This window comes from Salvelinus sp. IW2-2015, linkage group LG23, assembly GCF_002910315.2.
Source record: "Salvelinus sp. IW2-2015 linkage group LG23, ASM291031v2, whole genome shotgun sequence".
Taxonomy (NCBI): Eukaryota; Metazoa; Chordata; class Actinopteri; order Salmoniformes; family Salmonidae; genus Salvelinus; species Salvelinus sp. IW2-2015.
This window is the reverse complement of record NC_036863.1, coordinates 20,726,944-20,744,270: the sequence shown is the minus strand read 5'-3', so window position 1 is coordinate 20,744,270 and position 17,327 is coordinate 20,726,944. Positions and strand designations below refer to the sequence as shown.

At 43.3% G+C, this 17,327-nt stretch overlaps 1 protein-coding gene across 1 annotated transcript in view; it reads left to right on the top strand.

Moving 5' to 3' along the window:
* LOC111950365 (G protein-coupled receptor kinase 6-like) overlaps window positions 1–10,639 on the top strand; it is a 49,236-nt gene extending 38,597 nt beyond the window's left edge. The window contains 9 exon segments of the mRNA XM_023967874.2: window positions 362–552; window positions 1,014–1,051; window positions 1,917–2,006; window positions 2,351–2,368; window positions 2,371–2,561; window positions 2,919–3,056; window positions 3,426–3,563; window positions 8,322–8,456; window positions 10,447–10,639. Coding sequence (XP_023823642.2) covers window positions 362–552; window positions 1,014–1,051; window positions 1,917–2,006; window positions 2,351–2,368; window positions 2,371–2,561; window positions 2,919–3,056; window positions 3,426–3,563; window positions 8,322–8,456; window positions 10,447–10,497 — 990 coding nt within the window. The 3' untranslated portion in view covers window positions 10,498–10,639.
* The last annotated feature ends 6,688 nt before the right edge of the window (window positions 10,640–17,327 follow it).

The window sequence follows — 17,327 nt, the reverse complement described above, 5'->3', positions numbered from 1 at the left end:
ACACATAATTTCGACATATTTTAGTTGTTCAAATAAATGGTCCAATGTGCTTGCCAAAAGTGGCCAAATGTTAATTCTGTTTCCCACAAATGCTACTCTCCTTCTCCTACCTCATAGCTTTGTTAATTGTGTATATTAGAAGTAGTAGAAATATGATTTTCAAACTGGTCTCTTAGGCAAGTGTCCTATTCATTAGCGCACACCATAGCAGAATGAGCGAAACATTTCGCAACAAAATACAAAAAAAACCACTTCTTATTGAACAAGTTCAGGTAATCCCTCCACATTTTAGTCAGTTTTGTTTTGTTTTCATCTGTTTGGTGCCTAATGAATACGACCATGTTGTCTGTGTGTCTTGAAGGTGAGTCTAGCGTACGCGTATGAGACAAAGGACGCTCTGTGTCTAGTGCTGACTCTGATGAACGGGGGAGACCTCAAGTTCCACATCTACCACATGGGAGAGGCCGGCTTCGAGGAGAAGAGGGCTGTGTTCTACTCTGCAGAGCTGGCCTGTGGCCTGGAGGACCTGCACAGAGAGAGGATCGTCTACAGGTGAGGCTACACACAGGCACACTCACACACAGGAACAGACACATACACAGAAATACACACACACACACACACACACACACACACACACACACACATACAGGAACAAACACGCACACAGAAATGCGCACACACACACACACAAGGCTATTCTGATAGAATGGTTCAGCGGGTACTCGACTTTCTGCGTACAAGGCTACAGGAACTTTATGGAGCATATTTAGTGTTTACACAATTATCAGCTTACAGAGTGGATGGAGAGAGAGATAGATAGGAGGGAGTGAGAGATTGGGAGAACGATAGATGGCAAGACGTTGGGAGAGAGAAAGAGAGACAAAGGAAGACAAAGAGCAGAGAGCTTTCAAAGTTTTGTAAATCTGTCTGTCAGCTGCTCACAAGGCTGATGGAAGAGATAGAAGTTAGTTATTGGTTTTATAACTCCTGGTATTGCTGTCTTTTTCCAGGGACCTGAAGCCTGAAAACATACTATTGGATGACCATGGTGAGTAAAGATAGAGATGGAAATAATATGAATGCCCACTATACAAGTAAATAAATGTTTTATGGACCATCCCTGGTCCTGGAGACCACCCCATGGTCCTGGAACAATGCTATTGGTCCAGTCGATCACTACTTTAAAACACTTGATTAAACTAATCAAGTTCTTGATGATTAATTGAAAAATATATCAGGTGTGTTAGTGATGGGCTGGAACAAAAGCCTACACACACTATAGCTCTCTGTAACCAGAGTTGGTACAGTAACTACTGCCTTACTGCATGTGTGAACCGAGGCTGTTGTTCTGTAATTCACCAATAGAGGGAGTACATTGTCTATCAAAAGACCTCTCTCAAGACCGGAGGGCTCCTGCTTTCTTTCAAAGTTGTCAGTGAAGCCTGCGGCCACTGAGTAGTGCTCTTTAGCAAACAACATAAGGTTTCCAAGGTATCTGGCTTTCATAAGATCTGCTTTACTCAAGGATGCCATGATATACATAGTCTGTGGTCCAGACTCCAGACTGGAGATAGCATGTTATATGACATATGGTTGAGTGTCACAGCGTTGAAGTGTGTTATATGTAATACTGTATGTCTTGTTTTGTTGCATCGTGATTGGCCATATCCATTGATATGCATAATCTGTGGGGATAGCATGTCATATGACAAAAGGTTAAGTGGCACAGCGTTGAGGTGTGTTATATGTAATGTGTTTGTGATACTGTATGTATGTTGTTTCATGTCATATTCGGATATCTCGATTGAGATGCATCTTTTGTGAGGATAGCATGTGATATAACATAAGGTTAACTGTTTCAGCATTAGGTCGTGGTGTACTGTAACGGTGCGTGTTGTGCCGTGTTCCTTTAGGTCATATCCGGATATCAGACCTGGGCTTGGCAGTCCACGTTCCCGAGGAAGAGACCATCAAGGGTCGGGTGGGCACTGTAGGGTACATGGGTAAGCACCATTCAGCAAAAGATATTCAACACTTTTTTTCAAATACTGTTACTGTACTGTATAATGAACAGTACAAATGTAAATGGTACTTTCATTATTTGTAATCATGTCTCTGGGTGTACATGTGTCTACGTGTGTATACACGTGCATGTGTGTCTGTGTGGCCGATCATCCTAATGTGTGTGTGTGTGTGTGTGTGTGTGTGTGTGGTTGTGTGTGTGTGGTGTGTGTGTGTGTGTGTGTGTGTGTGTGTGTGTGTGTGTGTGTGTGTGTGTGTGTGTGTGTGTGTGTTGTGTGTGTGTGTGTGTGTGTGTGTGTGTGTGTGTGTGTGTGTGTTGTGTCAGCTCCAGAGGTGGTGAAGAAAATGAGCGCTACACATTCAGCCCAGACTGGTGGGCGCTGGGCTGTCTGCTGTATGAGATGATCGAGGGCCAGTCTCCCTTCCAGCAGCGCAAGAAGAAGATCAAACGTGAGGACGTGGAGAGGCTGGTCAGAGACGTGGAGGAGGAGTACTCAGACAAGTTCTCAGAGGACGCCAAGTCCCTCTGCAAAATGGTACCTGACTACAGTACCTCCTCATATTGTTCACAACATGGGATCATGCTTTGTTGTCGATTAGCACAGGCATTTGCTTTGCATATCAAAATATATCTTTAGGGTAATACTTTATTTGTGAAGGCAGCGTCATGTTTTCAAGAGATTTGCATTCATGACGTACGTGCATGAAGGACGCTTTTATTCAGGTTTTCTATGGCTTGTTATATCATAAGCAAAGAAGGTTATCTGTCATGATTTTAAAACTAACTCCAAACACATACAGCAGATCAGTGCATAATTCAACAGTATAACAGCATAACATATTTACTTTGTTGCTTAGTAACACTGCTGTCACTCTCTCATGTCTCTGCCCAGCTGCTGGCCAAAGAGCCCAGTGAGAGGCTGGGCTGCCAGGGGGAGGGGGCTACGGAGGTGAAGGCCCACCCCATCTTCCGATCCATCAACTTCAAGAGGCTGAAAGCTGGCAGGCTGAAGGCCCCCTTCACCCCTGATGTAAGGACACACACTGTGTGATCCAATCTGTTTACTGTACAGATGTCATCATCCCTAATGCATCATTTGGATAGATTCCAAGAGTGACACATCCAAGAATATCACTGTGTAGTGACGCTGTCATGACATGAAACATCTAGCGTGTTGGTCTTTCTATGGTAGTCTTCTCGTATAGGATGAATCAGCTGCCTCCACTTGTTGATGTTATAGTGTATGTGCACGGATGTGTTTATATGCCATATGTCCTGATTAATCCCCTCGAGAGTAGTTAAGAAGGCATTGTCAGAGCACAAGCACATGATTACATAAATGTACAGTGCATGCAACACAGGATGTACAGCAGACATACATTGTTGTTTGCTTCCCCAGCCCCAGGCCATTTACTGTAAGGACGTGCTGGACATCGAGCAGTTCTCCACGGTCAAGGGGGTGGAGTTGGAGCCCAAAGATGACTCCTTCTACTGTAAAGTGTCCACAGGCAGCGTGTCCATCCCCTGGCAGATGGAGGTCAGAGGTCACACAATAACACACGCACCAAAAGGAAGCAACCTGTACTCAATCTTTTCATCTATGAACCTGTTTCACATCACGTAACGTCCTGGACAAGTCAATTAATTGTAACTTGTCTCATGCAATATGAAGACACTCAGTATGCAGACGCTAGACACTATCCCCCAGGTATACAACCGAGCAATATTTAGGAAAGTCCCAATATAGAGGCACTAGGTCAAGCCACAAAGACCCATATTTACTAAGGAGGTCAGAAAATATGTTTTTGTAGGCTAATGGGGTCGTAGTCCAGAGAATACTGCAGGCTACTACTGTCTGTAGCAGTTCAGACAGACAGACGGACACTGGGTCAATTGAGATAGCAGTGGGTTATAAAAGCAACTTGTGATTTGTATCAAAACAGCTGCTTTGCACCAAGAAGACACAGGGCTCTGGTTAAAAGTAGTGCACTGTATAGGGCCATTTGGGACACAGCCTTAGAAAGTATCAAATTAAGTCTTCTGAATCACTGATGTGGTTAGATTTGACATCAGCCCATTTAAAACACCACATTTACTTTGAGTAATTTCAAAGACAAAAAGTGTCAGTCAGTTATTTTGCCATCAGCTATGGCCGACAGAGACACTGGCCAAATTACTCCTATTTTAGTGCATTCTCTTCCCCTTCCTATCAAGATGGCCTTCACTTTCATCATACTGATGTTCTGATCAAAATCCTGGCAAAAAATACTCACTTCCCAAAAAGCACCCTATTCCCTATGTAGTCCAGTACTTTTGACCAGGGCCCAAGTAGTGCACTATGTAGGTAATAGGGTGCCGTTTAGTATGCCGTCTCAAAGTCTTTTACCCTGACATGTCCCTTTATCAGTGAAGCTGTTATTTACCCTGACATGTCCCTTTTATCAGTGAAGCTGTTATTTACCTTGACATGTCTCTTAATCAGTGAAGCTGTTATTTACCTTGACATGTCCCTTTATCAGTGAAGCTGTTATTTACCCTGACATGTCCCTTTATCAGTGAAGCTGTTATTTACCCTGACATGTCCCTTTAACAGTGAAGCTGTTATTTACCTGATGTCCCTTTATCAGTGAAGCTGTTATTTACCCTGACATGTCCCTTTAACAGTGAAGCTGTTTATTTAACCCTGACATGTCCCTTTATCAGTGAGCTGTTATTTACCCTGACATGTCCTTTATCAGTGAAGCTGTTATTTACCCTGACATGTCCCTTTATCAGTGAAGCTGTTATTTACCCTGACATGTCCCTTTATCAGTGAAGCTGTTATTTACCCTGACATGTCCCTTTATCAGTGAAGGCTGTTATTTACCTTGACATGTCCCTTTAACAGTGAAGCTGTTATTTACCCTGCATGTCCCTTTATCAGTGAAGCTGTTATTTACCCTGACATGTCCCTTTACAGTGAAGCTGTTATTTTACCTTGACATGTCCCTTTAACAGTGAAGCTGTTATTTACCTCTGACATGTCTCCTTTAACCGTGAAGCTGTTATTTACCCTGACATGTCCCTTTATCAGTGAAGCTGTTATTTACCTCTGACATGTCCCCTTTATCAGTGAAGCTGTTATTTACCCTGACATGTCCTTTATCAGTGAAGCTGTTATTTACCTTGACATTACATTTACATTTACATTTTTAAGTCATTTAGCAGACGCTCTTATCCAGAGCGACTTACAAATTGGTGCATTCACCTTATGATATCCAGTGGAACAACCACTTTACAATAGTGCATCTAACTCTTTTAAGGGGGGGGGGGGGTTAGAAGGATTACTTTATCCTATCCTAGCTATTCCTTAAAGAGGTGGGGTTTCAGGTGTCTCCGGAAGGTGGTGATTGACTCCGCTGACCTGGCGTCGTGAGGGAGTTTGTTCCCATTGGGGTGCCAGAGCAGCGAACAGTTTTGACTGGGCTGAGCGGGAACTGTACTTCCTCAGAGGTAGGGAGGCGAGCAGGCAGAGGTGGATGAACGCAGTGCCCTTGTTTGGGTGTAGGGCCTGATCAGAGCCTGAAGGTACGGAGGTGCCGTTCCCCTCACAGCTCCGTAGGCAAGCACATGGTCTTGTAGCGGATGCGAGCTTCAACTGGAAGCCAGTGGAGAGAGTGGAGGAGCGGGGTGACGTGAGAGAACTTGGGAAGGTTGAACACCAGACGGCTGCGGCGTTCTGGATGAGTTGTAGGGGTTTAATGGCACAGGCAGGGAGGCCAGCCAACAGCGAGTTGCAGTAATCCAGACGGGAGATGACAAGTGCCTGGATTAGGACCTGCGCCGCTTCCTGTGTGAGGCAGGGTCGTACTCTGCGAAATGTTTGTAGAGCATGAACCTACAGGAACGGGTCACCGCCTTGATGTTAGTTGAGAACCACAGGGTGTTGTCCAGGATCACACCAAGGTTCTTAGCACTCTGGGAGGACACAATGGAGTTGTCAACCGTGATGGCGAGATCATGGAACGGGCAGTCCTTCCCCGGGAGGAAGAGCGCTCCGTCTTGCCGAGGTTCAGCTTGAGGTGGTGATCCGTCATCCACACTGATATGTCTGCCAGACATGCAGAGATGCGATTCGCCACCTGGTTATCAGAGGGGGGAAAGGAAAGAAATTAATTGTGTGTCGTCTGCATAGCAATGATAGGAGAGACCATGTGAGGATATGACAGAGCCAAGTGACTTGGTTGTATAGCGAGAATAGGAGAGGGCCTAGAACAGAGCCCTGGGGGACACCAGTGGTGAGAGCACGTGGTGCGGAGACAGATTCTCGCCACGCCACCTGGTAGGAGCGACCTGTCAGGTAGGACGCAATCCAAGCGTGGGCCGCGCCGGAGATGCCCAACTCGGAGAGGGTGGAGAGGAGGATCTGATGGTTCACAGTATCAAAGGCAGCCGATAGGTCTAGAAGGATGAGAGCAGAGGAGAGAGAGTTAGCTTTAGCAGTGCGGAGCGCCTCCGTGACACAGAGAAGAGCAGTCTCAGTTGAATGACTAGTCTTGAAACCTGACTGATTTGGATCAAGAAGGTCATTCTGAGAGAGATAGCAGGAGAGCTGGCCAGGACGGCACGTTCAAGAGTTAAAGGGACTGTTAAAGACATGTCCTTACGTGACTGTATTTACCCTGAATTAAGAGCTGTATTCCTGAATGTTTATAGTGAAGCTGTTATTTACCTTGACATGTCCTTATCAGTGAGCTGTTATTTACCTTGACATGTTTTTAGTGAAGCTGTTATTTACCTTGACATGTCCCTTACAGTGAAGCTGTTATTTACCCTGACATGTCCCTTTATAGTGAACTGTTATTTACTTGACATGTCTCTTAATCAGTGAAGCTGTTATTTACCCCTGACATGTCCCTTTATCAGTGAAGCTGTTATTTTACCCTGACATGTCCCTTTATCAGTGAAGCTGTTATTTTACCCTGACATGTCCCTTTAATCAGTGAAGCTGTATTTTACCCCTGACATGTCCCTTTACAGTGAGCTGTTTATTTTCCTGCATTCTCGTAAGCCTGTTATTTCTGACATGTCCTTTATAGTGAAGGCTGTTATTTTACCCTGACATGTCCTTTTATAGTGAAGCTGTTACTTACTTGACATGTCCCTCTTAATCAGTGAAGCTTTATTTACGATGAATGCCGCTTTATCAGTGAAGCTGTTATTTACCTTGACATGTCCTTTATCAGTGAAGCTGTTATTTACTTGACATGTCCCTTTATCAGTGAAGCTGTTATTTACCCTTGACATGTCCCTTTATCAGTGAAGCTGTTATTTACCTGACATGTCCCTTTATCAGTGAAGCTGTTATTTACCTGACATGTCCCTTTATCAGTGAAGCTGTTATTTACCCTTGACATGTCCCTTTATCAGTGAAGCTGTATTTACCCTGACATGTCCCTTTATCAGTGAAGCTGTTATTTTACCTTGACATGTCCTTTATCAGCTGAAGCTGTTATTTACCGCTTGAAATGTCCTTTACAGTGAAGCTGTTATTTACCCTTGACATGTCCCTTAATCAGTGAAGCTGTTATTTACCTGACATGTCCCTTTATCAGTGAGCTGTCTATACGAGTCTTAAGTAAGCATGTTATTTACTTGAATGTCCCTTTAACAGTGGGAAGCTGTTATTTACCTGACATGTCCCTTTATCAGTGAAAGCATGTTATTTACCCTGACAATGTCCCTTTATAGTTCACGTGAAGCTGTTATTTACCTGACATGTCCCTTTAACAGTGAAGCTGTTTATTTACCCTGACATGTCCCCTTTAATCAGTGAAGCTGTTATTTACCCTGACATGTCCCCTTTATCAGTGAAGCTGTTATTTACCCCTGACATGTCCCTTTACTCAGTGAAGCTGTTATTTACCCTGACATGTCCCTTTAACAGTGAAGCTGTTATTTACCATGACATTCCCTTTTAACAGTGAAGCTGTTATTGTACCCTGACATGTCCTTTATCAGTGAAGCTGTTAATTTACCCTGACATGTCCCCTATTATCAGTGAAGCTGTACTTTACTTGAAATGTCCCTTTAACAGTGAAGCTGTTATTATACCCCTGACATGTCCCTTTAATCATGAAGCTGTTATTTACCCTGACATGTCTTTCTGTTATCAGTGAAGCTCTATTTACCACTGACATGTCCCTTTTATCAGTGAAGCTGTTATTTACCTTGACATGTCCCTTTATCAGTGAAGCTGTTAAACTATGGATTTGGGGTTTGAGGTTGTGATCGGATTGTTTTTTTCTGGTTCCAGATGATTGAGTCCGAGTGCTTTCAGGAGCTCAACGTGTTTCATACGGATGGGACAGTTCCCCCGGACCTGGACTGGAGAGGACAGCCCTCGCCTGCTCCTAAACTGGGGCTGCTGCAGAGGCTTTTTGGGAGACAGGTTAGATCCTCAACCTTATTAAACCTAAAACCTCAGTGTTGTGTGTGTCATAGATTCTACATTATATTTTATACTTGATTTGTTAGGTCTCTGTATGTTTTGGGCTGTAGGTGTATGGATTCTTATTGACTATGGGTATGTTTTGATAAACCAGAATGCACCTATTGTAGCATGATGTACTACATCACCCATAATGCTCTGTGTAAGATCTCACAACGAGCAGTATGGGTACTGTAGTACATCATATCAAATATAGCCCTTTTTACCTCAGCAGATGTCACAAAGTGCTTATACAGAAACCCAACCTAAAACCCCAAACAGCAAGCAATGCAGATATAGAAGCACAGTGACTAGGAAAAACTCCCTAGAAAGGCAGGAACCTAGGAAGAAACCAAGCTCTGAGAGGAACCAGGCTCTGAGGGTTGGCCAGTCCTCTTCTGGATGTGCCGGGTGGAAATTATAAGAGTACATGGCCATTAAGGCCAGATCATTCTTCAAGACGTTCAAACATTCATAGATGAACAGCAGGGTCAAATAATAATCACAGTGGTTGTAGAGGGTGCAACAGGTTAGCACCTCAGGAGTAAATGTCAGTTGGGGTGGAGGGGTGGAGAGCAGAAGAGAAGAGAAGAGGGAGAGAGCGAGAGAGCGTACATACATTCACACAGGACACCAGATAAGACAGGAACATTTCACCAAATAGGACAGACTGACCCTAGCCCCCGGCACATAGACTATTGCAGCATAGATACTGGAGGCTGAGACAGGCGGGTTCCGGGGTCACTGTGTCCCTTTCCGAAGATACCTTCGGACAGGGCCAACCAGGCAGGATATAACCCCACCAACTTTGCCGAAGCACAGCCCCCACACCAATAGAGGGATATCAACAGATCACCAACTTATTACCCTGAGACAAGGCTGAGTATAGCCCACGAAGATCTCCTCCACCGCACGAGCCCGAGGTGGCGCAAAACCCGACGGGAAGATCACGTCAGTGATTCAACCACTCAAGTCGAGTATAGCGAAAAAAGCCTGGCACGACGTGATGCACCCCTCCTAGGGACGGCATGGAAGAGCACTAGTAAGCCAGTGACGCAGCCCCCGTAATAGGTCAGAGGCAGAGAATCCCAGTGGAGAGAGGGGAGCTGGCAAGGCAGAGACAGCAGGGCGGTTCGTCACTCCAGAGCCTTGCCGTTCACCTTTGCACACCTGGGACAGATTACACTCAATCATAGGACCTACTGAAGAGATGAGTATTCAGTAAAGACTGAAAGGTCGAGAACGGGTCTGCATCTCTCACATGGATAGGCAGATCATTCCATAACAATTGAGCTCTATAGGAGAAAACCTTGCCTCCAGCTGTTTGCTTAGAAATTCTAGGGACAATGAGGCCTGCGCCTTGTGACCGTAGCGTACGTGTAGGTATGTTCGGCAGGACCAAATTGGAGAGATGGGTAGGAGCCAGTCCATGTAATGCTTTGTAGGTTAGCAGTAAAACCTTGAAATCAGCCCTAGCCTTAACAGGAAGCCAGTGTAGAGAGGCTAGCACTGGAGTAGTATGAGCTAATGTTTGGTTCTAGTCAAGATTCTAGCATCCGTGTTTAGCACTAACTGAAGTTTATTTAGTGCTTTATCCGGGTAGCCCGGAGAGTAGAGCATTGCAGTAGTCTAATCTATAAGTGACAGAAGCATGGCTTAGCTTTTCTGCATTATTTTTGGACAAAAAGTTTCAGATTTTTGCAATGTTAGGAATATGGAAATATTCTTGATATGTTCGTCAAGAGTGATCAGGGTCCAGAGTAACAGTTTTATTTGAGATGACTGTCAACCATCGAGATGAATTGTCAGATCATGCTCCTGAAGCTTACATAATGGTAAGCTTCTACATAAAGCTTACATAATGGTTTCCTGTCTCCTTATCAATACTTGTCCTCATGAACTTCTCTTTGGGCCTCCTGATAATTGCCTGCTCTCTGTCGCCCTCTGTCAGGACTGCTGTGGGAACTGCAGCGACAGCGATGAGGAGCCCACCAGGCTGTGACTGAGCACCCTCCTCCCAGCCTCACTGAGGATCTCATTTGTTTACAAATTTTGCACATTTGTATTTTTAAGATAGTTCTATAGAAATATTGGAATGTATATTTTCAATATATAGCCATAAAGTCCATGTTATTTAAATGTAATCATGATTCAGAATCCGTCCACATTTTCATGCATGGCAACAACAGCTGTGACCATACTGTCACCCCCACATCTCATCTGTTGATGTTGTTCTCAGCCGATATCGCAAGCCTCTTTTCTTTTTCTTTCTCCTTTTCTTTGTCTTATAAAAAGTGTCGACTGGGCTCAGATTGCTTACAATTTTTATTTTATTTGAAATGTATATTCAAAATATATATTATTAATATTTACTTTGTGCAATTCTAGACAATCAAATTAGGATATTTGTTTGAAGTGTAGGCTTAAAAAGGAAATTGAAGACTGAGGTGAACTCTTAGTATGAGGTATATGTACATTTTAGGGTTCTATCTAGAGAAATTTGATGTAAGCCAAATAGATATGACTGAACGATGCATATGTAAGTGCACAAGTGCAAACAAGTGTATCATATATGTGACCTCTAAAGTCCTAAATGTGTCTTCCTAAGAATCTGGGTTTAGGTAAAAAGCATGTTAGTTCCCAACCACATTATGAGCTAGAGAAGGGAATTTTCTAAAAACGCCCTGCGTTATTGTACAGTAATTCAATTGCCAAAAGGGACCTTTTTGTAACACGTGGATAGCCGAGAATGGCCTTGGAGTTTCCTCTACCATGGCATCCTCTATATTGCTACACTTTTGTCACAGAGCTCCTGAGTTTAATTTAGCGGTGCATTTATGACCAAACTGGTTTGTTTTAATCCTCAAAATATTTGAATAATTAAGTCCTTCCCATTCAAGGTGCTTCAGACCATGCTGCCTCTCTCTCTCTCTCTCTCCTGTCTCCTCTGCCGCTGTTGTACCTCATGTGTTCCTTTGCTATGCTGATGTGTGTCTGTGCATTATGTAACTCAGTGGGATTCTCCTTGTGGATGTGGGACTATAATAGGACTGAGCTCCCTGACAGACAATGGGACTATGGTATCCCCCACTGAACCCTCCTTACCAGAGACTCTATCAGACTGAGGAAGAGGGGTCAAAGGGGAAGGGAGGGGTTACGGAGAGGTTAAGCCATCTCCATGAAAACCTCGGCACTCCAACGGAAGTGAAAGAGACTTCCAAAACTCCTCTTACCATCCCCATCTCTCATTGAATTGTGTTTTATTGTGTGTGATTCTCAGATGAACTTGCCTACATTCCAGTCCATACCGTACTGTACTGTGTAAAGTTATGCTACTTTTGTTTATTTAGCAATATGACTTTTTTTAACCGGTGTAAAGTTAAAACCACAACAACAACAGCTCCACCGTGATACTAGAGCAGGACTTCTAGTCTGATTATTATGACTTGTCTTTACAATGTGCTCCTGAGCCAGGCTTACACATTGAGAGAGGATGGTCTTCTTGCAATGCACTGATGTTTTGTGTGTGTCCATATTTTACCATAACCACTAGACCAGTGTTTCACAAACTCTGTCCTGGGGACCCGCGGGGTTACATGTTTTGGTTTTTGCCCTAGCATTACACAGCTGATTCAAATAATCAAAGCTTGATGATTAGTTGATTATTTGAATCAGCTGTGTAGTGTAAGGGAAAAAACCCATACGAGAATGCCTTGGGATCCCCAGGACCTAGCTTGAGAAACCCTGTACTAGACTCTCTGTCCTGGTCATGATGAGTGAACGTGCTACTGTACAAGGGAGTTCTTGGAACGTTCTCGGGAACATCAGGAGGATGTCTAAATCTCTGTTAGTATTCCAAGCCCAACAGGAGAGCACAAAGCAACAGGTTTTGACAGTGGGTATGAGAACAGTTCAATTTACCAAACATATACTTAATTTTTAACTCAGTAAAGAATGGAATAGACCCACTGGGCAATAACTGAATTCAACAACAACAAAGACATCTATGTGATGACGTTGAATCAACGTGGAAACTGATTGGATTTGCAAGAAGTCAGCAATGTYGAAATTCTGTATTTTTTTTCACCCAAGTTTTAACCTAAATTACATTTTTTGATATATAATTGAATTTGTGTTATTAGACAACTCAATCAAATGTAAATCAAAACAACAGTAAACATGTTCCCCACGAATGATGCTGCACCCCCTTGAGCCAATTAGTAACAACAATTCAAGCTCAAACGGGACAGGAGATATGCTTGTTCAAAGTTTGGCATGTCAGTTAAATACTATAGCGCTGTTCCCTATGTGAAAAGACTATCTGTGAAGTGAAAATGGCAGTTAGCGTCTGTTAGTGCCAGACAGTCAAGTCATGGCCTTGTCCAGTTCATGTGTCACATACCTTACTTTGACTTTAAAGGGTTCAGGGACATTTACTTACGCTTTTAATATTTATCTGCGTTTGTTATATTGTGTTACACACCTTCTGTGATTCTACAAGCCTTTCTGGTGAGCTACAGCAGCTGTAAAAAGCTATTTGGTGCACCATGTGCTGAACTGAAATGCTAGGGTATGCTAATGCTAGGCAGTCAAACAGGTCGTGTCTTTAGTAAGGTGCTTCTTTCCTAACATTATCCTGCCATCTTTATCTACCTGTACAATACTTCTACATTTTATTTCAGTTATTTATTTTTGTCATGTGCTCAATGTTTTTACCTATGTGTTCGCTCCTAACTGCTTTCAGTGTTCTGTAAATGTTTTTGGTGCGTTGCCATTGACATTTTGCCAACTATGTTCAGACTGCACTAAGCCCTCACACCTTGGAGGCACACTTTGTGTTACACTTCACTTGGAGAACATGTTTGAGTATGAGGTGGGGAAAAAAGTATCTGAAAGTCCATATATCCTTTAAATACCATATTAAATCAAGCACTTAGTATTCTTTGTCTGTATTCTTTGTCTGATAAATTGTATCTAAGTCCACGTCCCCACTTTTGTTACGTTGCATGTGTGATACCTCCCTGAGCTCAGGAAGGTTGGAGACTTTATTCATGTTAACTTCCTCTGACTCCATTGCCTTCCCACACTGTCTTCTGCAAGGCCATATGTCATACTGTGTGTCACTAGAGACCATTACGTAGGTCTCTGTTGTCCTACTGTGTTTACATGCCAAATGGAAGCAACCGAGAGGATAATGATGATGATCAAGATCATATGTTGACAATGATGAAAGTGGACTCGATGATAATAATGAAGATGTGAACATGTGCCATGTACATGCTATGTATCACTCTGATGTGATGTTTGTTTGAGCTCTTTTGTTCTCTCTTTCCCTTCTATCAACTCGTACTGTCTGCCTCTAACCTGTCTCCGTAGGTGCCTGTGAAAATGTACATTATTCATGGCCAATCAAACCATGTAACAAAAGTATTTTACTTCAATAAAACTTTTTTTGTTTAGCTTTGGCGTGTCTTGTGTAATTCAATCTTGCAAACGAACAAAAATATTAACGCAACAATTTCAACAATTTCACTCAATTACAGCTCATATAAGAAAATCAGTCTATTCAAATACATTCATTAGGCCCTAATCTATGGATTTCACATGACTGGGCAGGGGCGCAATCATGGCTGGACAGCATGCCAAYTGCACGCTTCCTCAAAACTTCAGGCATCTGTTGTATGACAAAACAGCACATGTTAGAGTGGTATTGTACCCAGCACAAGGTGCACCTGTGTAATGATCATGTTGTTTAATCAGCTTGATATGCCACACCTGTCAGGTGGATGGATTATCTTGGCAAAGGAGAAATGCTCACTAACAGTCATGTAAACACATTTCTGCACAAAATTTGAAAGTAATAAGCTTTTTGTGCATATGAACAATTTCTGGGATCTTTTATTTCAGCACATGAAACATGGGGCCAACACTTTACATGTTTCGTTTATATTTTTGTTCAGTGTAGATGACAGTTGCCTGTGTAACAGGTGGGATTTGTGACCAGTAGCTCTTGTTCGAGAACCAAAATTAAGTTTTAACCTTTAGACCAAAGGAAAATTCCTCTGATCCGAGGGCAACTATTGGGTTTATGAGTCTCAGGTAGGGCTACCAATCACGAGAGCGTGATTGCAAATTACCTCCGCTGCACCTGCATTCCTTTGGGCATCAGATTTTCGTGAAAAGTTGGAGGGATAATTAATTTGGAGGAAAGCTGCACTTCATTGGTGCAGCAGGTGCATCACCTGACATTATAAGTGTCAGGCTGCTCAGGTGTTGGTACCCACCGTCCATTTGAACTATTTCTCCCCGTAGGATCATGATGTGTATTGTGTAGCTCCCACATCACTGCATGCTATTCTACCAGAGAGCTTCTCTGTCCCAGCACTTATTTTCACCAATACAGTACTGATAAAGCCTTCATCTGTCTGGCTCTCCTCTTCTCCAAACCATCATCTGTGCCCCTCCCTCCCTCACACCTCTCTCTCACTCCTCATCAGCCTCCCCACCGTTGCCAGGCAACCCTCTTTAAGAGGGATTTAAAATAAATAAATAAATGCTTGAAATAGACTTCTGTTTTTTAATATTGAAAGGAGGCACAGAGTTGAAAGGAGGCCTGGTGCAGACTGTCTTTATGGCATGAATGTATCATCGGGGTAGGCTGGGGTGTTGCTGGTGTTGTAGGCATCAGGAGAGAAAGAAAGAATGAGAGAGAAAGAGAGAGAGAGAGAGATCCTATGCAACACAATGTTTTTGTCTTTTTCTCTCCCAGTTGTGGATCACCAAGGACGTTGAATGTATTGTTTTTACTTAGACATTAGCTGATTGGGAGTGTGTGATTGGCACCCCTCTATCCACTTAATCACTCTCTCTCTCTCTCTTAGTCTCTCTATTTCTCTCTCCACAGCAACCCTGAAGCATACAGTATAACACCAGAACCACCCTATCTATCCCGTCTCCCAACTCTCCCCTCTCAACGGTTGAAGGTTTATGTGTGAAGTCAGACAGTTAGTGATTAGAGCAGATGACTATGATGATGTAGAGCACAGCAAAACCCATATTTAGGCACAGCTGCGGTCCCTTCAGGTATAGAGACCTTAAAGATTTTACAGCRTTTGAACAAAGTTTTTGAACAAACCCTTTTAATTCAAAACTTTGTCTCCATTCAATCACATTCATCTGTATCACCTACAGTGCTGTGAAAAAGTATTTGCCCCCTTCCTTACACTTAAATGTTTCACCAATCTGCATTGTGCTATCTGCTATCTGCAACTGGAATGAGATGTTCGACGAGCAGGTGTCCACATACTTTTGATCATGTATTGTATATCTCTATGTCTGTGTGGGTGTGTGCTTGAGTGAGTGCATGTRTGCTAAGGTGCACAGAATCCAAGCAGGTGGTCAGTCCAGTTCAAGTGTTCAGCAGTTTGATGACTTGTAGATAGAAATGGTCTCTGAGCCTGTTGGTATCAGACTTCTCCAATACCGTCTGCCCTACAATAAGGGAGAAAACAGCTCATGGCGCGGGTGTGTGGGGTCCTTGATGATGCTGCCTTCCTGGATGGGTGGTAGCACGGTCCGAAACCAACAGTGTTCCATCATGTGGACGGGGCAAGGCTAGGGATTGTCTTAGAGATCTATGCATCTAGGTGGCGACTCTTCTTCAGACTATTACACTTAGTGTGATTTACTTAGTGTGCATCAAGTCTCTTTGCAACCAATAAATAACAAGAAACTTAAACCACTGAGTGTTTCATTTCTATGGAAGAGACACTACATTTCATTAGCCTTCTGAGTCACTCTCTATGACTGCGTCCCATGTGGCCCCTACCCTGTGGGCCCTGGTCAAAAGTAATGCACTAAATAGGTAATAGGGTGCCATTCGGGAAGACCGCATGTTGTGCCCTGAGGTATTCTCCATTTACTGGGAAATTAGAACTTCACCTAAGCCAACTTCCAGGGAAATACCCATGAATAAAGTTCAGGAGGAGAGAGTGAGCAGGACCCAACGTCACGACACAATGCTTTCCATTGTGCCCCAGCCTGGCCTCCCTGATGCTGCTGTGTCACTGATAGTATCTATCTGAATTACACCTCCATGTGCCACGTGTCACAGTCACACTCAGTCACAACAACCAATCACAATGGACAGTTATAATGACTTTGATGTCACGCCAGTGAGCACATGATCAGCGTCTCTGACTGGGAAGTTACTTTTTTTTATTGCTCTCACTCACTAGGTCACGTTAGTCACACACACACACAGACACACACACATACAAGCCACATTCTCCTATTCCCCATAGGACGATACCGGAAATATCCTGTGTCGCTAGTTTGCTGCGTGGACACTTTATGGATGTTTAGTCAGGCTTAGGTCACATAGCACTGTGATTTCCCACACACATAATGGTTAACCCCTGCTGTGAAATGAAAATATCACTCCTCAATATGTGGGAAATGGGTTTCCTTCATCTCAGCCTGACACTGCGTCCGACCACTAAGGCCACAGTGTAAGTCAGCCTAGCAAAACACAATCCATGTGGGGGGGTGGGGGGGGTCCTTGATGATTTGTACAGTCCCCTCAATAATAGACACAAAATTATATTGGTTGTGTACACATATTTTGTAGATGTTATCGCAGGTGCAGCGAAATGCTTATGTTTCTAGCTCCAACAGTGCAGTAATACCTAACAATACAAAACATTACACACAAATATCAGAAATATCAGAAGGAGCTATGTCAGAGTCCGGAATATAAATATGCAGCATATTTACATTTAAGTCATTTAGCAGACGCTCTTATCCAGAGCGACTTACAAATTGGAAAGTTCA